Raw genomic sequence first — 27,301 nt, 5'->3', positions numbered from 1 at the left:
AACATTACAAGCTCAGATCCTGCTCAAGTTTTTAAAAAATAATATTTGTTGGGTAGCTAATTCTCATCTCAGGCAACTAATATTGAGTCTATTAACTACTGAAAAGAAACTTCTTATCAAATTCATGATGTATTTGCTGAAAATATCTCCTGTAGTTATCCATTTTATGTCTAGGATTTTTAAAAATTGCACTTGCCGTTTGTCTTAGTCTGTTTGCTGTTGCTATAACATAATATTATGGACTAGAAAATCTATAAAGAAATGTATTTCTTGCAGTTTGGGAGGTGGGGATGTCTGAGAGTGTGGCACCAACATTGTTTACGGCACAGTGGAAGTGGAACAAGAGAACACTCACAGGGTCAGATGCAGTAATTCTTACCTGTTCCTTCTTCTGGAAGGCAGACCAGAACGTGATCACTGGAGTTCCCATAATATGTAATTAAAATCTCCATGTAATCAAGAATTGCAATACCCTGATGGCTCCTATCTTCTTCCTGGGTAAAGAAAAGAAAAGAGTTAAAAAGGAGATTATACTTGGAGAGATTGCTTTTACAACAAAGACATTCCTGGGATAACTAATCTACTTTCCTAGCAAATGTAAAGGTCCACTCCAGGCTCCTTTATTCCCTTGAGTTTCTTTTCTTACTCCGCAATTTGTCTGCACATTCCAGTATTTGGTTCCTCCAGATGGGTCTCTTCTTATTCTCTATTATTTTTCGTGTTTGGGCCTCCTAAATTTCTACTTTTCCATACCCCAATTTGTATCCTTCCCTATATTTTGCAAAACATTCCCTTTCCTTACTGAACTAGTGCCATTCATAAAATCTCTGTATTACGAGAAAATTCTGAATGCACTTTTTGTGTGTGTGATGCTGGGGATGCAACCCAGGGTCTTGGAAAAGCTAGGATCAAATCCTCTCTAGGCAAGCATCCAACCACGGAGTCATGCCCCTGGCCTCTGGAATGCACTTTCTGTCTCAATTGATTTTTACCCTATTTAGGGTTGGTTGAGTTTCTTCAATTTAGGTGATTATAGTTTTCATCAAGTTTGGAAAATATTCTGTTATTATTTCTTTATCTGCTGGCCTTTAGGATTCCAATCAAATTGTGTTAATCTGTCATATTCCCATGGGTCACCATGTGCCTATTAATTTTTTATGTTTAGTATTCCTTTCTGTAGTCTGGGTAGTTTCTTTTCTTTCTTTCTTTTTTTGTACCGGGGATCCAACTCACAACCTTGCACTTGCCAGGCAGGTGCTCACACTACTGAGAGCTAAATCCCCAGCCCCTGGATAGTTTCTGCTACTGTATTTTTGAGTGCACTGGTCTCTTCTTCATTGTCCATTTAGTAAATGTTTCATTTCAGATATTGTACTTTTCAGTCCCCAAAGTTCCATTTGGTTCTTTTTTTTTTAGAATTTCTATTAGATTCTTCTACTCTTACGGCTTTTGTTACACTCTTTAGCAATTTATAATAGTATGGTTATGACCTTGTCACTCAATAACATACTCCGTAATATTTCTGCTCTGTTTATATTGACTGTGTTTGTTTTGTTTATAAACCACATTTTCTTCCTTCTTTAGATTTCTAATAACTTTTGCTTGGATGACTCCAGCGTCAGGAAATGTGTTAGGATCCAAATGATCGAGAATAACATAAAAATCAGTTTTTGTTTCTAATAATGGGTACTTGAACTTTATGGAGGAAAATGATGAAGCTCTGGTTGCTAGATTTGGTCACAAAGGTGATGCTTTGGGGGCCATTTCTGGAGATCATTTTAAGGCTTTGTTTTGTTTTTGTTTTTGTTTGCGAGTACTGAGGATTTAACTCACAGCTTCATGCACGCCAGGCAGGCACTTGTGCTGCTGAGCTAAATTCCCAGCTCCTTAAAGTAGCCAGTGTATCTCTTTTGGCTCTTTACAAAGGCAAGAAGCAAAGATGGAGATCATAAATTTTGATGATGAAAAGACATTAGTAATAAATTTTCATATTTAAAAAAAAGACTTTGAGTCTTTTTTTCTGCATGCTTTACAAATTCCAGCTACCTCAGTCTCCCCAAACTCTGATACTTTTCCCCATATCTCAGCAAAACATCTTTGTCTACTTGGATTTCCTTCCTTCTGGCCCAGAAGTGGCCTCTGGGCAGAGAGCCGGGAGTACTGTAGAGTTCATTTCATTTATTTTCTCTTCTTTGAGGATCCCAATCCTGCAGCGTGTGTTGTCTCAAGAAAGCAACTATTTCACACATTTTGCTCAATTTTCTAGCTATTTAGTGGTGAAAGGGCAAGTTCAATTCCAGGCAAAGTTCATGTCTGGAAGTAGAAGTTTTTTCACAGAAATTGCTTTTTTTTTGGTCCTGCCAAATTTATTCTCGCTACGATCAGTACAAATATTTTTCTGGACAAGTCAAACTGTCTTCTCTTTCTACTTTCTTCCCTGCTGTCCCTCACAGGCGATTACTTCCTCGCTCATGCTTTCATTCTCCCCAGGAACCTAAGAAATTGCATTTCCTTTGTTTTCATTTTTAGCAACCCATCTGTTCCTCTAGCTTTTTCTGCTGCTGGTGTTACTTCACTGTCACTTTTTTTGTAGTAGGTATCCTCTAGGGAGGTGCTCAAGACTGTTTCTCTTCCTCTACCCAGCTCTTTTTGGGAATCCCTATTTAGTACTTGAGGGTTGGCAGTCTGTCTGCTGGCTGAATCAAATGCAGGCAGCAAAGGATTCTCTCCATAGCTGGTTTCCCTTTGGGCAAGAGCCCAAATAGCTCCTCAAGCTCACCGTTTCTGAAATAGAGACCTTACTCTCTGCATTTTAAAATGTAAAAATACATAGGTGTAGAACTATATGATTTATTTCCTACATACAAATGTGTAAATGATAACATAATAAATATCTACCCATCCTATATGCAGCTTAAAACATATACATTACAGATATAGTTGGAACTCTCAAGGCATCTCTTCCATTTGTATTTGTCTTCCCATCTTCCTCCTAGGAAGTAACCAGTTTTCTGAGTTTGATGTTTTTAATTAATTCCCATTCTGTGTGTGTGTGTGTGTGTGTGTGTGTGTGTATGTGTTGTTTGGGGACACAGACATATAAAGTTTTACATGTATGTATCTGTACACATATTTATAGTCTCCGTATAACCTTAAGTAATAAGCAGTATTTTTACGTATATTTAGCTCCTTTCATTTATCCATCTAAGGTAGTTGCTTTTCTGAGCTGCTGTGTCTGGACACAGAAAACAAAACAAAGAGACATTCAAAAGAGCTGTAATTACCAGGATTACAGACTCTCCCAGGAGAGAGGTTACCTTAGGGGGAAAAGTAGTCCCTATGACCACTTGTCTCAATATACAGCCTTGTATATTGTAGTATATATAGCACCCGGTCGCCTCAGGGGAAGGGTGATTCTGGCTACAGTAAAACTTTGCAATTTGGTTTGGTTTCCTGAACTCATGGCTAAATCCCGGCAAGAACAAAAGAGCTACAAAGAAGGACTATAATAATCCACCACCTTGCATGCTGCTACTCTCAATTAACTGCCTTGTGCCTAGTAGGAGTCGGGTTCTGTGTGTTTGTAAAGCGTTCTCTCTGGTCCCCCACATGATCCTCAAAGTAAGCATTCAAGTTCCTGTTTCACTGATGAAGAAACTAAGGCCACAGAGATCTTAACTGTACTTTCTTCCTGAATACCAGACCCTCATTCCGAATTTTAATGAGCACTCTCACCTGGAGAGACATAGAAATGTTGAAACCCACATGGCTAAAGTTTTTCTCTGCCTGTCATCCCTCCCAGTTAACACTGCAGGATTAAACCTCTTAGGGCCAGGTCTGATCCAGGCCACCCCCTTCCAAGCCTTCCATAGCTCCCCAGCACCCAAAGTCTTCACCTTGGCATTCAAAGTCCTTCTTCATAGCCCCCCAACTTATGCTCCTAACTTTATCTCCTACTGCTCCCCTAAACCCCAGCCAAACTAAACTATTTACTGTTCTTCAAATGGCCACGTGCATTCCTGTCTCAGTGACCTTGTTCTGCTTCTATTGTCCTCCCTCAACATATCTACCCACTGAGAGTTTATGCACTCTTTGAAGCCAAATTTAAATTTTCAGCTCTTCCCTGTGACTTGTTCTCTATTCCTAAATCAGAATATTATTTTTCTTCTTTGACCTACCTTTGTCTCGGTGCATACCTTCTTGAATTATCCCATGAGTCTCTGTGTGTTTGGTTTTTCCACCCATGAAACTATAAACTCCAAGAGCACATAAACCATTTCCTTCTCACCATTCGTTAACTTCTTCCTAACACCTGTGAGATCACTGAACTGCTGTAGCCCTCTCTCTCTTTAACAAAACCAACATTCACATAGTTCTTGTTGAAATACAGAGTCCAACATGCAAGGAATTGAACTACATCTTACACAGAGCGAGGTCATTGTCTGCTTTCACTCCATACCCTCGCCCCAAGTCAGCCAGAAAGACCCTGACTGTAACTCAGTGTGGGAGGGGATGCAGTTACTGAGCTCAGCATGAGACCTGAGCTAATCAAGAGTCTGGGAAAGCTAGAGTTTGCTTCCTCTGTAAGAGGATCATGAAAAGAATGTTTGAATGGTGGTTAGGAATTAGGAATACAAGGAAGGTGAGTGAACAGGGTGTGTGTGTGAATGGAGGTGTTCATGTGTAAGCCTGTGGCATATCCAGAGAGGTCACTCAGCCTTGTTTGTGTATAATGAGGGCTGGTTGCCTTGTTCCTTGGCTCTGGCCACTGCCACAGCAGTGGGTAGATAAGAGGTGCTCTGGGCTCGGGGTTTTCTCTTGTGCAGCCTTACTGACCGCTAGGCGTGATAAAACCCTCAGACTCAGTGTCCACACATTTGCACACATCTATTTGTAACTTGATTTTTTTTTCCTTAAAGAGGAACACGAAGCTCGTATTGTTTGTATAATTTCCTTCTCTGCTCTGGCCTACTCCATGCTGTCAGCCGAGTCTAGTCTTCTTCTCTCCCCAAATTAATATACATGTCATCACTTCTTTGTCAAAATAAAGATTCTGTTCTCCAGCTTTCCCGACCTTAAAAAGTCTGTGAACTCAACATGTATAACCTTGGCTTCAGCTTTGCTCGCTTTTCCCCTTTCCTCTGATATCCCTCTCCTCTACCTCCTGCAAAAGAAACCTGTCTCCACATTCGGGCTTTTTTGTTCAAGGCTTCCAATTCATTTGATCTTCAAAACCTTGGTATCGTTTCTAATTCTTCTTGCGTTTCTAATTCTTCTCACTTGCCTCCTCCAACCCTATCTTTAATCAAAACTCCCTAGTGCTTCTGGTGTAACATCTCCTCACATCTATTTCCAAGGCCGGACTTAGCTTAAGCCCCTCCTCACCAAGGAATGGGGGATCGATCTTTCAGGGTTAGGAAAAAATTTTTCCCCAAAGTACTCATTCTGCTTTTTCCACCTCAAGATTCTTATTTTCCTGAGGGATTTAGGGATGGAGGTGGGGCAAATCTCCGTGAGAGGCTGGGCGTGGTGGTCTGTGCTTGTCATCCTGGCACTCTGGGACGCTGACACAGGTAAGATCACAAGTTTGAGCCCTACCTGAGTGACTTAGGGACTTAATGACAGACTGTCTCAAAATGAAAAAACAAAAAGGGCTAGGGGTGTAGCTCAGCATGAAAACTCTGGGCTCAATCCTCAGTACGAAAAACAAAACAAAAGAAAGCTCTATGGGACCTGCTGAACACACAGCTAGCTACTCATTCCACACCCTGGACACCCGCACCATGGAATCATCTCCAACCAGCCCCTTTGGTTTCCATTTCTCCCACCCAATGTTCTTAAACCAAGACTTTGAGCATAAAAGACTTTGAGCATAACATCTTTCATTCAAACATTCATCAGCATCTCCCCTCTCTCCTCAGGACCAGGTACAACCCTATCTATGATCTCGTACCACCTTCATTCTCTGCTGCTTCCACAAACATGAGCACCTGGAGGGCGGAGTCTCTCAGTCTTCCCTCCTCCTCCTACACACTTGGCCAAGAGAGCAATAGTTTTCTTGGAGCTCCATTTATTCTCGGTGTCCTGATGACTACCAAATCACTACCCTCCCTCTGATCTCTTTCCTGCCCAACTGCACAATCCAATTGCTTTCTGTGCGTCTCTCAACTGTAAAGTGTCCACCTCTTCTTCCCTTCTCTGAATGGCAGTGCTGTCCACTAATCACTTAACGCAGATACCACAGAGTCATCCTTTCCTCTTCTCTGTCCCTGCCACCTATGCACAGCCAGTGACTCGCCAAGTCTTTTACCCGTCTGTCCTAGCTCAGTTTGATCTCTGTACACCCTTCCAAAGATTCCTTCTGCCAGTGCTCACTATGCCTCACCTGGCCTGCTGGTCCCCAGCCTCTGGCCTCAGCTTCTGCAATCACCTCATCCTCCACAAGGCAATAGTGCAAGTGTCCTAGAATGCAAATTGGATCACACCACTCTTGGGCTGAAAGCGCTTCCTTGTGGCCCCATTGCCTTGAAGATAAAGTCCCACCCCTGCTTTAAGTCTTGCCCTGTCCTAGTTACTTTTCTCTTGTTGCTGAGATAAAATATTCAATGCTCAAAATTAAGGAAGGAAAGGTTTACTTAGCTCAGTTTGTGGAGGTTTCAATCTATGGTTAGTCTCCGGCTCCAAGGCAGGGTGGCACATGACAGAGGGCAACAGTCCATGGAGGCCAGAAGACAGCAAAAATAACAAGAGCAAAAAGGAGAGAGAGAGAAGACTCCCTGTTCCTTATATTATAGGTAGGCCACAGCCACTCCAAGGTGGGTGTAGCACTCACACTCAGAATCCCAGAACCATGAATCAATCAAAATTCCAGAAGCCGGCCCCCATGACTGCATGAGGCTTTGGGGGACATCCAGACACAAACCATAACACATAGCTTCTTAAAATGTGAATTTTAAACCTGAATGATTATTCATATGGATCATTAAGACACTGATACAATTGGTTGCCATCAAGGTTGGGAGTAGAGACTAAACGTTAGGATACAGGGGTGGGAGTAAGACTTTCCTATTACCTCGTTACTCCTTTTGAATTCTAAATAATATGAATATATTCAAATAAAAATGAGGCAGTAGCATTAATATTATGATATATCGGATATTACCTTAATTTAGATTCTGGTATAGTAAAGTGGCAGTAAAAACCAAGTATTTTAAAACAGATACAAGGGAGAAATGCTATTTTTGTGTATTTCAAAAATGCTACTTTTTTTGTGTGTACTAGGAACCAAACTCAGGACCTTGCACTTGCCAGGCAGGTGCTTATGCCACTGAGCTATGTCCCCAGCCCTAGTTGGTTATTTGCTTCTACAGATAGCACCTTGGTTTGATGTTTGATTGGAGCTCAGTTTTGGATTCATCACTTTTTTTGAGTGTTACTAGGGATTGAGTGTTACTCAGGGCTTGTGCACAGAGTTACATCAGTAGCTCCTTTTTATTTTTATTGTGAGATGAGATCTTGCCAAATTTCTCAGGCTGGCCTTGAATTTGCAATCTTCCTGCCTCAGCCTCCTGAGAAGCTAGGTTTACAGGCTGTCAATGTGCCAGACGGGAATCCCAGCACTTAAGTAAAGAGAATGGCGACAGTGTGTTTTGCTTGGGTACATGTTAGAGAAATTCACAGTGATCTGAGTGGAACATTCTCTCTGACACATTCTGTAAAACCATGAAGGGTGTTGGAGATGTGGCTCAGTATAGTGCTTTCATGAGGAGGCACTGGGTTTGATTCCCAGCACAGCAAAACAATAAAACATTAGTAGATCATCACTTTGGTATTATGGATATTGTGACTTTGTGAACCATTTTCCTACAATAAATTTAGCATCATGAATAAAAAAGAAAATCACAAAGTATGCATATAAGTGTTTATGGAATGAGGAGGTGAAATCTTGTGAGAGCCAGTCAAGGACTTTGTCAGTGGCTTCATCTTGCCTCTGAATTGCATCTATGACAAAGATCCTCATAGTGGACTTGTGACCCTTTCTGCCTCCGGGAAACACATAGGTAAGCACTGATCAGGAAGTTCTCTATTAGACAGTTCTTGAGACCAGATGTCTAAGATCCAGATACCTTAGTTATTTAAGGTAGGGGGTAGAAAACAAGTGTTTGACAAGTAAATGTGCATAAAATTGTCATCTGCATAATTTTCACTCCTCAACTATGTCCTTCATTTATTATGTTTAAAGCCCAAGTCAACCTTGTGAATAAGTCTGTCCAGCCCCCACTGTAGAAATGTGGAGAGTAAGGCTGGCAGGTGGAGTGATGTGATGGGTCATACTTGCTACATAACTCAAAGTCATACTTTTTGAATATCGGAGTATTCTTTCCTCTCTAAAAGATCTGGTGATTTGAATTTGGAATGCCATTCTCTTTTTGGGTTTTGATTCACTCCTTATTTAAAATTTTGCTCATACTGCTTCCCCAGAAGGCCATTTTAGACAAAGCCCAATAGTTTTTCTAATACCTCCCAAAAGTTTATTTCCAGTATCTATTTGTGTGTGTGTGTGTCACTGGAAATCACACTTAGCTACATCCCCAGCCCATTTTTTTTTTAACTTGACAGATTCTCCCTAATTTGGCTAGGCAGGACTCAAACTTGCTATCTTCCTGCCTCAGCCTTGCAGAGTCCTGGGATTATAGGTGGACTACCATACCCAGTTCCAATAGCTATTTTTTCCATTATCTGTTTTCTAGTGCCCACTATTTATTACATTGCAGTATAAATTTTAGTTTTATTGTATTGGTTTATTTCTTACCTTTTCTTGTTATATATAAATTATGGTTATTACAAATAGTACTACTTTCAGCTTCTGGACATTTGCCATATATTTTAATTATATTCAGATGACTATGAAATTATGCTTTCAGACTTCTGTGTATGAATAACCTAGGTTAAAAATAATCTATTTTAAAAATAGATTTTTTGCTGCTTTTCTCATATGTTCAAATTCAACATAGCAGGGGCAAAGCCCACGACTCTACATTTTAATAAGCACTCTGGAGGATTCTGATGCAGGTGATCTAATAACCACACCTCTAGAAACTTTGCAATTCAAAGATGAGAATCAGATTTCCTATATGAGATATCTGTCCTATGCTCAGCAGGCAGTACAGGTGTGCTAAATATCTGAGCTCATGATGTCTTGGTCTTCACAAATTTTTAGGGGAGAAAGAGATATTGCCTAAGAGCCCATGGACAGAAGACCTCACTTTCTGGCCAGAGTATCATGATCAGTTTCATTACAGATAGATTGAGTTAGATTTTGAAGAAAAAATAGATTTTAACAAGCTGGAGGGAGAGGATATTTCAAATGTTGGAACAGCAAGGGCAAAGTTCAAGGAAGCTTTGGGTTATCAGGAGTGAAAATGCTGCGTCTGAGTTGAAAGAAAAAAAAAAAGAAAAAAGAAAAAGGAGAGAGGGAGGGAGAGGACTATGCAGACACTTAGGATTTATACCGAGAAAGACAATTAGGCCTCAGGTTGAAGCCGTGATTTGGATGGTATTCTGTAGGCTCTGGGTGGTTCTTCAAACTAGGTGGTTCTTCCAAACGACCTTTGGAAAGGCCAATTTGGCAGTGACTTTGAAAGTCTGGCACCATCTTTGGGGCTCCGCTACCCAAACTGTCAGGAAAGGCCGCTTTAAACCTTTGTGAAGATCAATTCAACATGACTTGCAGTTTGACCAGGCTGCTGAAGTTTGAACCTTCTAGATTGGGAATGATACATGCTGTATAAGAAGTGTTTTAAGTACTAAGTATGTGTAAGTCTAGAACACTGGAATCTTCTGAGCACATGCATCCAGCCGCTTTACTTAAACACACAGCATTATTTTTATTATGTCGGAAGGAATAGACCTCGTAGAAGAGGACTACAATCTTGGGACCAGGGCAAAGGCAAACTGCTCAGAGCACTTAAGGTTTAAGTACAATTACACGGGAAGCACAGACACAAAACTTAAGGTGAATAGTAGTCCTTGAGAAGTTTAATGTCTAGACGGCCCCTCCAAGGAAGAGAGTCCCAAGAAAAATCTAAATTTTTTAGATCTAAAATCTACAAATCCTCGATCACCGAATTTGTACTTTGTACTGTTGCTGGAGTTCTTACAGGCCTTCTGCTGAAGAAGGGGTGAAAATTAGTTCGCGACTACTCTAGAAATGAGAAATCTGTTTTTGGAGGGCATGGACTTGCAGACCTTCTTCAAGTAACCGCTAACCTGCTCAAACCCTACAAGAGTTGCTCTCAGAGAGTTGCAATGCCTAAACTAAAAATTTGTCCCTGAACTATCAATCATGAGGTTTAGAGCTAGCAAGGCTCCAAGTCCCACCCAGCAGAGCAGCACCTCGGTCTGATTGGGTAAACTCACTTCCTTGCTTAAACCCGAGACTCCTTCGCCTGTTAATCACACTGCTCCTGGGCCCGCCCCGCCGCCCCTCCCCCTGTGACGTAACATGCGGTGCTCGCTCTTTTGCACTCTACCCCTTAAACTCCCCACCCGTCGCTTCTGTTCCTCATTGACCAGCAGGGATGAGGAAAAGGGAAGGATGGTTTATTTTGCTCTTTGTACTGCCCCCTCTAGTTTTTCACTCTTCTCACAAGCTGACAGGAGAGCAACTATAACCGCAGCTGCGCGCAGGCGTGCAAACGTGCCTGCTGCTGGACGAGCTTTTCTTCCCGGGAGAATTCATTACACGGTTGTGACGCAGATGGCACCCGCTCACCGCCTTCACTTGCGATTGGTTGTAGCTGAAGTCCGTCAATCAAACAGCCACGCCCCCTTCTTCAGCCTTCACCTCGCGCCTCCGGACTGCCCTAGAGGCCACACCTCACACGGCTTCAGCCGCTTAGCCCTGTGATTGGCTGAGGCTGCTGGCATGCTTTTCCATCCCCTGCCCCCTCCGGAGCCTTGAGAGGCGGGCGGGACCCCGCGGAAGTTGTCAGTCAAACTCCTCCCGCCCCCCGCCAGGCCTTTCCCCGGGTCGCGCGCCCTGGAGCGCGCGCGCACACGCACACCCCCCCCCATCCCGCGCGCGTACCAACCACCTTCTCAAGTTGTAGCGGTCGCTCGCCGGGGGCTCTCCGTGGGCGGCCGGCGGGCGCGCGGGGGAGGCGTTCGCACCGCGCGGCGCTGCTCTGAGCGAGTGTGTGCGCGCACAGCGTTCCGTGCCGGCGGGGGTCGCCGTCCGGGACCATGTGGGGCTGGCGCTGACAGGGACCGGAGAGCACCGCGGCGGAGCTCCGAGCTGACCCGCGATGGCAGCGCGCCAGGAGGAGGCTCCGGGCCGGGCACACGGCGCTGCCAGCGGGCGCTGAGGCGCTGATCGGCGGGCGAGCGGGGCCGACGGGACGAGAGGGGCCCCCGCCGCGGCCGCCCCAACTTCAGGCTCTCGGCTACCCGCCCCGCGCACCCGAAGTCAACAACTTCTGCCCCCCTCTACCCCTGCTCTTCCCGTCGTCGGCCCCGGACGCTCGGCGCGTGGCGGGGACCCGGAGCCCCGGGCGAGCGCGGGGATGCGGCGCTGAGGCGCTGTCGGGCGGCGAGGACCGGCTCGGCGGCGCCCGGGGCGCGGGGAGCGGGCGGGGGCTCCGCGCGCCTCTCCCCGCCTCCTCCTCCTCCCGCCTCGCTGCCCGCGCGGTGCAAGCAGCAGCCGGAGCCGCCGCCGCGCGCCCGGCCCGCGGAGATGTCGTCGTCGTCGCCGCCGCCGGCGGGGGCTGCGAGCGCCGCCATCTCGGCCTCGGAGAAAGTGGACGGCTTCACCCGGAAATCGGTGCGCAAGGCGCAGAGGCAGAAGCGCTCGCAGGGTTCGTCGCAGTTCCGCAGCCAGGGAGGCCAGGCGGAGCTGCAGCCCCTGCCCCAGCTCAAAGGTAATCACTGGGTGCGGTGTCGGGCCCTAGCCCGGGGAGGGGGCGCGCGCCTGTCCCCAGCCCTGACTCAAACAGGTTCCCTGCGAAGTCTTGTTTCGGTCTGCTCCCTGGTTCGCATTAACTCTTAGCGTCTCGGAGGCCAACACCCCTTCCCACCTGCGCGCTTGCCTAACCTGCCCTTCCTTTCGGGACTCCTGCGGCCCGGCCCGCGAGGCAGAGTTCTGCACTTTCCCCCGGGCCTGGCTCTCTTGCTTGGACGTCGCCAGTCGTCCTCCGACCCTCGCTTTCCCGAGTCATACCTCCTGTTTTCGATCGCTCTTAATCCTTCACTTTTTGTATTAGACTCTGTGCACCCACTCCCCATCCCCATCCCCACTGATTGTTAAAAGAGTCAGACCAGAATCCACATGCAAACAACAGGCAAGAGTTAGCTGGTCTGTAGATGTGTTTATTAAATTAAAAAAAAAAAATTGGGCCAGCGTAGATCAAACTTACAGGATCACGAAAATACTCTGTATGTACACACGGGTCACTTTGGAGGCGTGTGAACCATCAGAGAGTGTTGTTTTGCAGTGGGATGGGCATTTACCTCACTTGTAGGGTTTGCACAGTAATTCAAATTGTTATCCGTGCCTAATGCCTTGCAGAAGAACTTGGCACTCTTTGGCGCACTTACTTTTTCCACTAGGTTGAAAGGCTTTTCAGTAAGTTGTTTCCTGGTGTTCTTGCTTATTCTGCAGGAAACACTGGGTTTTAACTTTATAATTTTAACATTGTTGCTTTTTATGAGGTAGAAGTCATTATGGAACGAGATGATTATGTCTCTAGACATTTAGAGTCCTTGCAATAAAAGAAATCTGATAAAAATCTAGATCATCTGTTTGACAAGGCCAGGAAATAGAAGGATCATGCAAAAATAGATGAATGTCAAGCAGACTTTTCAATCCATTTGAAAAAGATCCAACATCCCTTTCAAGGCCAATCTGGTTCTGATTTGTCTTTAGGTTTATGAATCCAACCTCAGTTTGGCACGGAATCTAAAGAAAGCCCCAGATCAAATCACGGTTGACGAACAGTAGTTTTGGAACCTCATTCACACCCTATATTACACTGCCTCCTGGGGTGCTTCCAAATCAAGGACATCTCATAGCCAGAATCAGACTGGTTTTTGAAAAGAGGTTTTAAGATATATTTAGTTCGTGCTATTGCATTTATGATTTGATTGCTCTTTAGCATACCAAAAGTATTATAATTCATGTGGTATAGTCTATGGTAGATTACGGTGGTGGGCATTGCTAAAGACTTTAATTCTTTAGGTATATTGTAGCTATAAGAGAATATCATCTTATCTGTAAGGATATTGAACTACATATTCATAGATATAAAATTTTACACTTAAAGCATAATTACTTTGATGGTTTTGGTTTTTTTGTTGAGCATCAAATTATTTTTCCTTTTGGTGCTTGCATTTTTTTTTACAATTTTTAGTAAGACATTCTGGTTCTCAATATTGTACTATTAATATTCACTTCTGTTTCAGAAAATAATTCAATATCAAACATTTTAACCGGATGTGTCTTTAATACATCTTATTTTTAAAAGCTTGTCAATAATATGTATAGAATTTGTAGTCATCTAACTTATATAGTGTTTAGTTCAACAAGTGGGAGCTGCCATAATTTTTATTTACAGTGTCTGGTCACTAGAAAAAAAATAAATTGGAACTTTAGGTTGATTCTAGATACTTATATGCACATGTAGTAGTCTTCATAAGAAAAATTATTCAAGATAAATTTATTCAGGATAACTTATGTAGATTTAATTAAGGATATAAGACACCCTTGCTTGTATTACCCACTAATGGGAAAAACTACTTGTACTTCAAGTCCCGAAAATGCTTGAAAAGTGCTTTTTTTTTTTCTTTAAATTCAGTTGCTTCATTTGGTCCTTGACAGTGTACTTAATACCACAGTGCTCTGTGTGTGTGTGTGTGTGTGTGTGTGTGTGTGAGTGTGTGTGTGAGTGTGTGTGTTTTTGCTGTCAGCAGTAGTTTTTTCCATTTGTGGCTTTGACAAAAAACTGTAGACTGCCCTTTAGTATGTGTATGAAAGAGAATTTTTCTTCCTGTGCTGAAATATAATCTTACTGTGGAGTAATTCGGATATCTCTGGGCATCCAAGATCTTTCAAGTGTTTATACCAACTTGCTTATGTTACACTTTGTCCACATGAGTCTAGGCTGGGAAGGTGCCAACTAGTTTTCCTCAAAGCATACTGTGAGTAAGTATTAGCAAAATAATCCAATTTTTTCCTCTATAGGAGGTTTATTTTTGTAAAATCATTTAGTAAGTGAATCACAAGATTTTAATGGTAAAGATGTTGAAGATAAATTGTTTTGTCATAGTATTTAACAAACAAGCCTTGTTCAATTTTGTTTTTTTAAAAGAATTTATATAGGTCCTAAAATTAAATTAAATTATATTTTAAAGCTTAGATTCCCCCCACAAAGATGTTGTCTTTCATTATGTTCATTATATAAGCTACTCTGAGAGCTAGATGCTAGAAAATAAAATTAGGAACATTGTGTCAATAATATTTTTGCATAAAATTTTGCACCTTAAACTTTTCATCTGATGAGCAACAAGTATGAAAACTTAATCTTAAGAAATCTGTTATAGTAGTTTTTAGTCTAACCCATTTTAAGTTTTTGGAAGGTTTGATTTGGAAAAGTAGTTGATAACCTTGTATTTGTTCAGCAGTTTATCATGTTCAAATTATTTTACCTTTTTATTTTTAATTGTAAAATAGTAACCCTCATGACAGACCAAAGACATGTAACTTGGTATCTGTAATCTGCTTTTTCATACCTGCTAAGGAATGCTACTATATCCCATGTCTCAGTGTGTTGTTATCAATATTGTATTTTATTGGGTCATCCTAGTATCTTCTTTGAAGACTAATATTACTCCCATTTTATTGCTGAGAAAGCTGAGGTTCAGTTTGGTTTCAGACTTGTGATTATTTGTTTGGATGGTTTGCAACTGATACTGAGACTCAGTCAGATGATTTCAGTATTTTTGCTGTTAACATGTTTTACATAAATTTGAAGCAATATGATAGAAAAAGTTGGGTCCCTGGGGTTAGTCCTGGGTCAAAGGTAAATTTTTAATCTTTTTGAGTTGTTTTCCTTATCTATAAAAGGGGATAATACCTTCTAACTCCAGGATTGAGGGGATTAAGTGAAATAATTTGAGTGTCTAAAAATAGGTAAAGAATGTTAGTTCCCATTCTGTTTGATATTTGGAAATCCAGATTTAAAATATTTTAAATGAAGCATTGTTAGTAGGATTACTTAAATAGGAAACTTTCCCAGTGTATTTGAAGTAGGATTTTATTGATAATGTTTTCAGATGTGATTTCATGAGTGAGGTAGAGCTATACCTTTTTTCAACCTGAGTGTAGAAATGAAGATAAAGTCAGACTTGGTAATATTAAAAGCAGCCATAAGAATTTTTTTTTTTTAAACCAAGCAAATTGTGTAATGGGCTTGTCTCCTCGGGTACAGCCAGTCAGTGGTAAAGAGCAGGCTGAACTGCTTTTGAGATTGGAGTCCTCGTCAGAGAAGGTAAAGAAGTTCCCAAGTATCACTCAGCTCCTTTGCTGGCCCCTGCTTGGAAGCTGGGTACCAGTGCTGCTGACTGAAGTGCCGTGCTTAGCACTGGGGGGCCGAGGCGGGATGTACGTGTGTTCAACGGAGGTTTGTGTTCTCTGAGTTAATTGTGGAACAAGAGCACAGATAACATCTGAAGTTCTGTAACTTTTTTTTTTTTTTTTTTTTTTTTTTTGGCAGGACAAAACACTAGTCCACTTAGCTTTTAAGGTTCATAGATGTCAAAGTTAGTGTCATTTCATCTAAACACAGGGCCATGTTTGTATTTTGGATGGGATTAAGGGAGAGTTGAAATTCATGTTAAGAAGTTTATTTCTAGCCAGATGTGGTGCACACCTCCAGGAGGCTGGATCACAAGTTCCAGCCAGGGTGGGTAGTTTATTCTGCCTAACCTACCACAGTGGGGTGGAGGGGTGGGGAGATACAGTAGTTCAGGAAAGACTGGGGTTCAGTTCTCATGGGGGGTGAGGGGAGGGCAAAGTAAAACTTTTTAGGACTGTTTTCTTTTAGGACTATTGTTGTAGCTCTTCTGGGAGATTTAATTTTTTCTTTTCACTTTCTTAGTATGTACTTCTTCGAGAAATTGCTAAATATGGTGGCTAATGTTAGTCTTTGCATGAAGGAAAATCTTGTGCTTCCGTCTAACATTTTCAGAGTTCCTAATTTAGGGTCGTATAGTCACGCATTTACCTGTTTGTTTCTTCATTTAATTTTGGATTGTTTAATGAAGTGTCTAATTGAGTAGAGTGATAATCCAGGAATGTGTGTTGGCATTCTGGTATGGCTCTTGGAGTGGCACCCAACCCTGTGAATTCCTACTAGTAGGCTTACACTATCTTCTTCCTTCGTGGTGACTCATAATGGCTTTGGGCTGGTTGTTTAACCCTTTTGAACTTCTGTTTAATCATTTTCACCTACAAAAATAGAATTTTTTCCCTTGATAAAAATCACAAAGGTGAATTAGCCTCTAATGAGTTATTGCCCCTTTGGATTTCAGAGACAAGCTTATCAACAAAATTAATAACAGTTAAAAATAATAGATTTTTGTGCTTTTTTTTAGTTTAGCTTTTTACATTGTAACATCTGGACATAAAGGCCATGGTTATTTTTATGTGGTTGGCATTCTGATTCTACTTGCCTTACACTTAACGAACTTTGAAAATATCCATATGTGGGCCCCACTCCAGAAAGATTATAAGTTAATAGCTGGAAGGTAGAATCCAAGCATGTGTAGGTTTAACGGCTCCCGGGGGAATTCTGGCGGTCAGTTCAGAATCATGGATTCAGCGTTATCTGTCTCTTGATTTAATTCATTAAATGAGAAGTCGTCCTTTTCTCCCTATTCTCATGGTTCATTACCCAGCTTATTAACATTTCCTGCCCTTTCACCTGCAGTATTTACACTTCACTCTTTACTTTGCTGCCCCCTGTGGCTAGTCAGTTGCTTTCCTGAAAGGGACAGTGCTGCCCATTCTTGGAGTTTAGGTATGATGAGATGCTTTTGTCTACTAGATTTTGTTGTATTACTGTAGTTAAAGCCCAGCTATTATCATTGAAGGCCAAGTGGTCTGGTTTTTTCCCTGATTTTTAGAAATGAGGAACGGGGCAGGTAACTTTGAGAACATTTGGTAATGATTTGCCTGGTTTTAAGCCCATTATTCAGAATACAGGTGTTGACCACAACCACTTTGGAGAGTAAAACTGATGTCTTCAACTTAATGTATTCTACTTCTTGCCGGTGTAGACCTATTGGATATACTGAATAAAAGCCATTGACCAAATAAACTATTGAACTTAGCTGTGGTTTGGGCCACGCCTTATATTTGCTTTGTATCAAGAAATACTTTCCTCCACAGTGTTTGTATGTCTTAATGCTGACTACAGGTTTTTATTGAAGGCAGGGCAGTGAGGACCCAGGGTTCCTGTCATTCCATGCTCCGATTTTGTCTTTGGCTTTTCTTTTCATCAGTTTGAATACTGCTGGTATTTGTTGATGTGTTGTTTGGGGTAAGTTGTTCAGTCCTTGATGTAGTTATGTTCTTGCTCCAAAAGGAAATGTGTGTGAAGACAGCTGTCTGCTTTTTCCAAATTCATTATACCATAGTACTAAATACAGCATTCTGGGCCTTAGAGCCAGTAACTTTGGGGGTGGGGTGGTGGGTGGTATGGGGATTGAACTCAAGGCCTCTGGCTTGCTGGATGAGGGCTCTTCCTTTGAGTTACATCCCCAGACCCTGCCCTCGAGTCCTACTTTTTTTGAGACAGGTTTGGTTAAATTGCTCAGGCTGACCTTGAACATGGAGTGTAATCCCTTTTGGCTCAGCCCTTTGAATACAGGGATTATAGGTATGCAGTTTAGTCCTGGTCTTACTTTCCAGTTCAGGTGGGCTTGAACTCTCTATGTAGTCCGGGCTGGCCTGGAATTTGCAGTGATCTCCTTGCCTCAGCCTCCCCAGTGGTGGGATTACAGACAGGTATGCACCGCCATACACAGCTCTAAAATCACTGTTTTGATGAAATTACCTATTAATTTAAGTCAACCTTTACCTCTCATTGATGGTGCTTTTTGCGGTGATGTTTGATGCTATCTATTAGAGATTGACTCTTTTCTGTTCTATTTGTTTTAGTATGTTTATGCCGGAAGCTGGCTCAAGCTTATTTAAAGTAAATGAATTTTGAGTTCTTAACACTTTGATAGGAAATAGTAAATGTGGGTTTAAAACAAAGGCTTGTTTGCTCTTGTATTTCTCCAGTGACTAGTTTGAGTGATAGTTTACATTATTGATTTGTTTCTGGGGAATAATTAATGTATAAGGTTTGTGTGGAAGAGTTATAGCAGGTCGATTCTCAGACATGGACATGTGTATATTTAAAACTGAATAAACAAATAATTAGTTTACATTAACTTTTAAATTTGAGGTAAAGTCTTTATTTACAAGGATGTCCTTAAAGGAGATGAAGGGAACAGATTTAAAATACATAATTACTTTTAGTGCATTATTATATAACAAGGAACCTAATTGCTGAAAGAGTTTTACATGACAGGCTGAGTTTATGTAAAATAAAGTCTGCTTGTCTGGGCAAGATAATTTACTAATAAGCAGTTTCAAGATTATTTTTCATGTATGTCTTTTTGAACTCTCCCCTGAAGGAATTTGTTCGTGTGGGCTTTTTGGTGAGTAATGAAAAATTTTAGAAACCCTATAATTTTGATTCAGATTTCTTAAAGAAACCCATTGGAATTTTGTGTTTGTTTGCCGGCTATGGTAGGCTTAGGAGACTTTCAGAGAACCTGTCTTTGACTTCTGCTTGCCTGCTGCTAGGCAGATTTCTGGGGAACACACTCCTCCTGCTGGAATGGTGACTCTCATTGCACCTAGTGTATTTGACTTTGGCTTCTGATGCTTGTGACCTCAGAAGTCATTCTGTGTATCTTCTTTTGGACATTTGTGTCACTCGCTGTTCTAAATAAAGAACTTTCTAGTAATTTCACTGGAGAAGCTTGCTTTCAAGTAAGGAGGAGAAGACAAGGTGCTTAGCTCTTAGCTACACTCAGGTTTTGCTTAGTTGTCAAGTAACAGCGCAGAAGTGGCCGAAGAGATCAAATGCCCAGAATAAGAGCTTTTTGATGACTAGGCCTGGCTCTTGCAGTCAAGAATACCAAATGGTAATATAGCTTCAAAAATGGTTATTTTGTCTGTTTAGTTTTGTATTTGTTTCAGTTACTGGTAAAGGGCACTCACTATCAGAAATCAGATTATTCTACCTCAGTGTTACTTCCTGAGCTTCCAAACTTGGTAAAAGTGAATGTGAGAGAGATCTTGTAACCCTGTACAGTATTTTGATTAACAAAACTGGATAGGTTTTTATAACTTGACCTTTTAATCAGATTTTTCTAAAGCTAAACATCTGTTGAAGTTACAAGTAAAACAGTTTCTTTAGAAATGTGTATCTTGCACTGTTGTTCTTTTAAATGGTCAATGGAAAAAAATTTGTTTTCCCACTATGGAGTTAGGTGCATTCTTTACTTTGAAAAATGTTAGTACTTTGGTTTCCTTACTGCTTAAAGTTTAGGTGAACTGTTGGGAGATTGAAACTCTACTCACTTAGTAAACAAAAAGACAACAAATGCTTTTTCATTTGAAAGTAGGTGTATTTAGCTTGTAGTTGATAAGGAGTACAGATTTGTAAGCAGGCAGTTTCAGTTAGTGTGGTAAGTGTTTATAAAATTTAGGAGAGGCTGTGAGAGAGCCAACCTAGTTTTCCTCTAAAAGGGAAGGAAAGCTTTCCTGGAGAAAGTGATAGGTAAACTGAGACCTAAAAGGCCTGCAAGTGTCGGGCCAGAATGTGAAGGGGTCTTCGTGTAGACTGTGTAGCGTGTTGCCCAAGTCAGAACTGCCTTGGCCTTGACTGTCAGCAGTTCCCACGCTGTGATGTAGAACGCAGCAGGAGACGGGCTTCTCACAGTGTTCCACGCTGAGAATGGGTATGGGTGCGTGCTGCACTCTGCGGAGCAGTGGCCCTCGGTAGGATGTGGCCTGCAGTCAGACAGGAGGCGAAGGTGGCTCATCCAAGAGGGGATGGGTGGGTGGCATCACAGGCAGGACTTCGTAAGAGGAAGGAATCGATGTTAATGCAGTTCTGAGTTGGGCACCTGGATGTGTGATGGTTAGTTGAAAGGGAAAAAAGGTTAAATGTTTAGGAAGACAAAATAATGATTTTTTTTTTTGTGAGATAGTTTACGTGCATGTGAGAGATTGAAGTGAAGCTGCCTTGCAGGAAGTTACATAATTTGGGTCTTGAACTAAATAGATCTATGCTAGAGATGGTAATAAGCCTTTAGCTTGTAAGTGGCATTTGAAGCAATGTAAATTGAAGTGGCTGCCTAGAGAAATTGTATAGCATGAGAAGAGGCCAAGGAATTCCAACATTTAGATGATGGTCAAAGGAAAAGACAGAACCAGGAGGCAGCGAGAGACCAGGTTTGGGGGGCAAAGCCATCAAAGGAGGAGAGTAGTTTGAGAACTGGAGGCTGGCGGGGAGGGAGAGTTGCACTGAAGAGTAGACAGGCCAAGTAACCCAAGGTTTCCGGGCTTTGGGAATCTTTATGCGTCATTGCTAACCTGCCAGGCGTTTCAGAGGACGGAGAGACTTGACACACAGTACACACAGTGTGCTCGAGGTGAACAGTAAGTGGGAATTGCAAAGGGTGAGTCAGGAAGTCTGACCAGCTCTTTTAGGAAGTTTGCAATCCTAAAGTATATGTAGCTGTGGAGGGGAGAGTGGATTAGAGCAACAAACTTTTGAAGGAGCTCCAGTTAAGAGCTTATTTTAGTGGGCTAGTGAAGACATGATGTAGCTTAGTCTAAGGCGATAGCAGTAGAGAGGAAGAGAGATTTATTCGAGGTATCTCTTAGGGCGACATGAATTATTAGGGGGCAGGAGTAGATGGAGAGGGACAACATCAAGCATGATTCCCAGGTGTGTTTTAGAGTGTCATGTTGGATAGGGGGTGCACACCTGCGGAGACAGGAATATGCTAGAGAAGGAACGGGATATAGAAAAAATCCAGATTTTTATTTTTGGAAACTTTAAATTTGACCTCTCTTTTGGAAATCCAGTTATAAATATCAGGTAGACTTTCAGTATGTGAATCAGAGTACCATTTGGTGTTTCTGTGACTTCTGAACATAAATTGCATTCTTACATTATGGTTTGCTGTGACTCTAATTTTGCTTATTAAAAGGTGTACATAATTTGGTGATTGGCCACTTGGTCAGAGCCAGGCTGGAGTTATCTGTTCCGCCACTCAGCAGTATCGTCCATGTCCACCCGTAGCAGGATGTCTGTGGTATGTGCGTGAAGCAGCTCTTTGTGAAGAGAAGCGTGTGAATAGGGTCAGTGTGGCTTCACTGCCTGCTTTCTGTCTTGAAACCGTAAGTTCAGTGCTTTGAGGTCTGATCATCTGTGTCTTCCTGCACAACATTTGGGAAGTCAGTGTTGTTTTACTATTTACTGAATGAAATAATGGAGCAAAGCCTATTAAACTGATTTAAAGAAAATACCATTTTAACATGTACTTCAGAATTTTAAAATGATTTGTAACTGAGTGATGTCTGTATATGTCAGACTTCTTAGCATTTTGTAGGCAAAGAAACCCAAACCTAGTAGGTTATACAGCATTGTGTATACCATGAACAGCTTGATCTTTGAAATTGGTTTTTTTGTTTGTTTGTTTGTTTGTTTTTTGTTTTGGGATACTGGGGATCGAACTCATGACCTTATACTTGCCAGGCAAGCGCTTATGCCACTGAGCTAAATCCCCAGCCCTTGAAATTGGTTACTGATTCCTTCTCTATAGTATTAACCTAAAGGTGTGTATTAAGTGCATTAAAGCAGATTTGAGCACCTTATGCAAAAGAGAAATATTTGGAACTGAAAAGCCTCACCAAAGGAGATACAGTTTCTTTAGGTGCTGGGCAGGTAGACCATTATGAACATAAATTTTTTTCTTTTTCTTTTTTTCCCCTTTCCCTAAGGTTTTTTCCTTAAAGACCTTTAAAGTAGAGGATCTTTGTTAAATTCTTCTAATAAGCTTTGTTGATTTTTTTTGTGGACCCCCTTTCAACAGTCTCCTGCCCCCTAAAGTTTTTTTCTGAAGATGAGGTAAATTGTTGGTTGTGTAACACATTTGTGTCATCGTAGATTTCTAATTTGGAGTTACCACACATTTAAATTTACAGTGATTTGCAGTTAGACGCACAGAAAAATTACTATGGATTATCAAGCACTGATTAGACTCTACTTTTATATTTCTTTTGGAAATCCTGGTTATACTTCATTGTCCTACATAAGATTTCGAAAAGTTTTCTTACACTGTGTAGACATTAGCAGAACAGTTTCTTTTTTGTTGAATTTTTCCTCATTTGAGAGGAAAATAAGTTGGAGCAAGATCAGAGACACTTGTGTGTGAGAGTCTGTTGGACTGATTTATTATAGTGGTACCTCCGGTCACAGACTTAACTCTTTCCACAGTTCTGGTCACAAACTGAGTTTGACAAGAACCAGATCAAATTCAGTGGTTAGGTTCACTGCAGGCTTTATAGGGGAATTTGGTTTGGTTCTGGTTGAATTTGCTTTGTGACCAGAACTGTGGAAAGAATTAAGTTTGTGACCCAAGTTACCAGTGTATTACTTCATTGATTTTATTCTACTAAACCTTCGAGATCATTAAAATTAGGCAATTAATATGTCATTTCCTTAAGCAGTTTTCCAAATGCTTCTGGAAAAGTGAATGAACCAGCCTAACAGAATCCAAAGTGGAACTAAAGCACCAAGGGTAGCAACAAATTAACTGCTTTTAAGGTATATTTATTTCCTGTAGTCACATTGCCTTTGTTTGTGAAATTTCAATTATTCATGTAAAAAAGGTAAAAAAATAACCCATCTTTTACCTAAATACCAGATTATCCGGGAAATGGTTTTGTGTTTCATTTATTTTATAATCTTTTTAATTTGGATCACCAGGATGACCTACACATATTTTGAGAACTACTTGTTTTTAAAGGTCTAGAGAAGTAGCATATATGGAATAGGAATGACTATTTTAGGGTGCAATACTTTTTTGTGAGTCATAAGTGAGTCTTCGTTTTCATGATTTTCTAAAATAAACTCATTTAAAGAATATACAATAAGATATGTCATTCTTAACTACACCATTTATTTTATAATAGTTTTATTATTTTAATAAGAACATATAGACTGTTAAACCCTGTAGCTCACTCTCATCTTTGTTCTTTCTGCTTTATCAGAAGTGGCTCTTTAATACAAAAGGTAGCAGAACTTTTTGAAATAAAATTTGATCAGTATATTTTAACCTTTCTATGATGTAATACTTGTGACTATACCTACACTTGAATACTTGATTAAAGTATAGAAATATTTATATGCTTTTTTTTTATACCGGGAATCAAACCCACGACCTTGTGCTTACCAGGCAGGTGCTTATGCTGGCCCCAATATTTATATTCTTAAAAGTTTTAGATGGTACTCTAGGTGTTTTCTTGAAATAATATACGCTTGTGTATTAGAATTATCAAACTGATAGTATACGTGTGTTCAAAAATTTTAAAATGTGGTATGTGCAGTTTTTGTCCCCATTTTCAATTTAGCGAAATCCTAGAACCTTCACTAAGTCATATTTAGTCACAGTGCTGTGAGTCATTTGTTAATAAACATTTCCATTATGACTTTATAATGGCCTGATCTCTAAAGTTTCAAATAAAAGCTGATTTTAGACTCTTAGTTATTAATGTTCTAACGGTATTGCCAAAAAAAGCTACATGTCCTATATTCTGTGCCAGTTTCTTAAATTAGAATCTTGGATTGCATCCTCAGCGTGTCACTGTAGTGGTATTGCTGGGTTGCTATGATACAGTGCTTGTTCTATAATTTGTAGCATGAATCTTATATGAGATCTTAGCTTTAGATTTCAAATATTTGAGCAGCGGTTATAATACTTTTTCCTTTAAGGAAAAGTATACCCATTATACTATTGTTTTTGTTACAAATGAAGATATTGCTAAAAAGTGTTAACAAATGAACAATTTGAATAACTTGATAGAAGTTTTAACTTCCCACATTGACTTTAATGAAGATGGACAGGAAGAGGAAGGCTTTATGATAGCTTAATAAAATTTCAATGTCCTACTTGTATTTAAAATCTTCAGAGATATAAATGTAGACTATATTTCCTGGTAAGAGGCACTAGAGATAGTATCAGCAAAACCACATTAGCAGAAAACTCCAAATTACCTTATTTTACTAAAATTTTTTCAATAAGTGAAACGTTCTTGAAACTAACCCTACATAGTCACATTAATGGAATATTATTACTTCTTTCTCATTTTACATGTTGGTTTTGGTATTCTCATTTACATGTTTCAGAATTTTATCTAACAGTGTAAATTATAGGCAGCATAAAGAGAAACGGGATTTAAATTTGTTCCATACACATTTGTGGTAGACTGAAATTATTTATTTGGCAGTGGCATTACCACAAATGATCTTTGATTTTATTGTCGTTCAGTAATGTTTTGGGTATTTGATATGAAAGTACTTAGAAACCAGTACTAAACTACGGGTTTTTAAAAGTTTTATTGAGATATAATTCTCATACCTATAATCCACCCCTTTAAACCATATAATTTAGTAGCTTTTAATATATTTATAGATGTGTGCAACCACTATAGTCAATTTTAGAATATTTTTACCATCTTACAAAGAAATCCCACCTCTTTCAGCAGTCACCCTCTAAGGGGTCCCCACCTTCTCTGCTCCTCAGCTTTAAGCAACCTGGAATCTACTTTCTGTCCCTCTGGATTTCCCTGTTGTGAACATTTCGTGTGAGTGTCCTTTAGTGACTGAGTTTTTCTACTTAGTACGGTACTTTCGAGGCTCATCCTTGTTGCCGCATGTCAGTAGTTCATTTTTACGCAGAATATTCTATTGTATATTGCACTTCGATTCATTTGTGAGTGCTCTTTATTGATGACCTGTATTTGATATAATATTGTTGTCATACCTTTCTTCTTGAATGATGGGGTGCTTTTTTAGTTTGGACATATCTGTAATGGCTGTTTTGAAGTCACAGTCTGTTAGATCCAACATTGATCACCCACAAGTAGTTTTCACTGCCTTTCCCCACGCCCCTTCTGGTCTGTGAGCCATTCTCTGCTTTGCTTATGTTTTTGTGTATGGCGCGTAACTAGAAGTCTTAAGTGATGTGGCGGTGTTGGGTGATGATCCTGCCCCGTGAGGCTTATTTCTGTCACTTCCTTGTTCAGTCACTGAGTGATGTCCCTCAGAGCCGGAGCTTTAGTTGTGCCTGCAGTCCCCCTGGGATGACAGTGGTTTGGCAGGATTCTTTGTCTTTTTCTGACTGTGCTCCCAACTGCTGAGTTCCACTGTTCTCCAGCTGACACTTGGTTGTTCTCAGCAGTGTGGGGCACAATGTGTTCTACTGACTAATCCAATCAAATTTAGGCTTTGAAGGAGTCACTCCTAAGGTCAGTGTTTGATCTTTATTCAGACACCAGAAGGCTCCTGCAGCTGCAGCTTTTCCGGCTTCTCCTGTAGTTGGCCTGCAGTGGAGCCTGTACCTTCATTGACTCTAGAAATCTCCTTGTTCTCTTCCACCATGATCTTTGCTATTTTTTAGGACACCCCCCCACCAGGTATCGAACTAACGACCGCCTGCTTGCAAGGCAGGTGCTTATGCCGCAGAGCTAAATCCTCAGCCCCTAGGACATCTTTAGATTTGAACTTTTTTATGCTTTGTGGCAAATGAAGTTCTGTTCCTTTAGGAAAAGATGAGAAGGTGTTTTTAGGGGATGGGGAAGAAGGAAAGCAACAGCCCAAGGGCTTATGGACGTTCCAGGGCTAGTGTAAATTGGAGCCCCACAATTCCCAGTGGCGGTGCCTACATCTGGCCACACATGGAGACCTCCCAAAAGAAGGCCTAGAAAGCCCTCTAGAAAGCCCTCGCCTAGAACCTTGTTAGCCTTGGTGACAGGTAGCTATGGACAGGATGAGAAATGCCAGGATCTGCTCCTCACTTGAAGGAAACTTATCAGGGAGCTGGAGGAAGAGGGGTCCCTGTGTGCTTGAGTGCACCTCTGAGACCTGTAGCCTACTTGGCTAAGCCAGGGGAGAGGAGCCATTTGCTTCAGATACCACAGACTTACTGTTCCTAGATTTTCATAGATACCCTAGGGTAGATGTTTCCTCATTCGAAGTTTCCCTTGGGACTATTTCCAGAGGCTTTCCTTGGTGGTTTTAAACAGTTTCCCTGAAGGGCAAGTCTGTGGAGCTCCTTTCCCACTCTGTCTCTGTCTCTAGACTACAGCTGTAGCTTGTTTTGTAATAATGGTTAGTACCTAACCCTACTTAAAAACTCACACTTTCAAATGCATAGAATCATGCAAATAAATTCTAAATCTTAGGGGAAATGGGAAAATTCATTTAAATAAACAGCATTCTAAAACTGCCAAGAAGAAACAAAGGTTGGAATATTTGATGTTTATTTGAATTATAAGTAAAAAACCCTGACAAGAACATTAACAGTAAAGAAAATTGTAGGCATAGTCTTCATGAATATAGATTTCAAAATCTTATATAAACTAATTGCATTGAATACCAAAATATATAAATAGGATAATACTGTACATCATGATCATTTTGTGATTTATGCCAGGAATGCAAAGCTATTTTACATTCAAAAGCAACTTACTACATGACTAGAATAAAAGAAAAAAAATTGTATCAGTTCGGTATAGACAAATTAAAAGTTCTTTTCTGTGCAGTTTTTGCCGGGTTTTGGGGTGCTGGAGTCTCCTTCTGGAGGTGGTTTCTATCTTCTTTCTGTCCTGAGTAAAGCATTAGTCAAGACAGCACAAATGATAGCAGTTTTGTTAGAGGTAGTAAAGGCTCTGCAAAGTTTGGATCATGAAAAATAGGAAAAAGGTACTGTACACGCTACAGCATGAGGGTGGCCACCACGGGAGAGTGGACACAGTGGCAAAAACTAACATGGACTGCCACCTATTCCTCAGGCTGATGTCGGGTCCAGGCCGTTCTATGTGTCACCTAATCAAGTTCCTGTGAGAGGTCCCCGAGAGGGCTTTAGGCATCATCCAGTGCCATGCGTCTTGGGG

The 27,301-nt window shown here is 41.0% G+C and overlaps 1 protein-coding gene and 1 non-coding gene across 2 annotated transcripts in view; both read left to right on the top strand.

The window, feature by feature from the left end:
• The first annotated feature begins 356 nt into the window (after positions 1–356).
• LOC111758201 (U8 small nucleolar RNA) lies at positions 357–492 on the top strand. Its single transcript, XR_002792423.1, has one exon. It is a non-coding gene; the product is annotated as a U8 small nucleolar RNA (small nucleolar RNA).
• Positions 493–11,452: 10,960 nt separating this feature from the next.
• Ppp2r5a (protein phosphatase 2 regulatory subunit B'alpha) overlaps positions 11,453–27,301 on the top strand; it is a 53,872-nt gene continuing 38,023 nt past the window's right edge. Inside the window, exon 1 of the mRNA XM_003474251.4 lies at positions 11,453–11,918. Within this exon, the coding sequence (XP_003474299.2) occupies positions 11,735–11,918 (184 nt within the window). The 5' untranslated portion in view covers positions 11,453–11,734. The remainder of the gene's footprint in view (positions 11,919–27,301) is intronic.

This window comes from Cavia porcellus, unplaced genomic scaffold (assembly GCF_034190915.1).
Source record: "Cavia porcellus strain 051 isolate PalLab524CR breed Dunkin Hartley unplaced genomic scaffold, mCavPor4.1 scaffold_26, whole genome shotgun sequence".
NCBI classification, from domain to species: Eukaryota; Metazoa; Chordata; class Mammalia; order Rodentia; family Caviidae; genus Cavia; species Cavia porcellus.
Note: the sequence above shows the minus strand (reverse complement) of the source record. Positions and strands in the feature narration are given on the sequence as shown.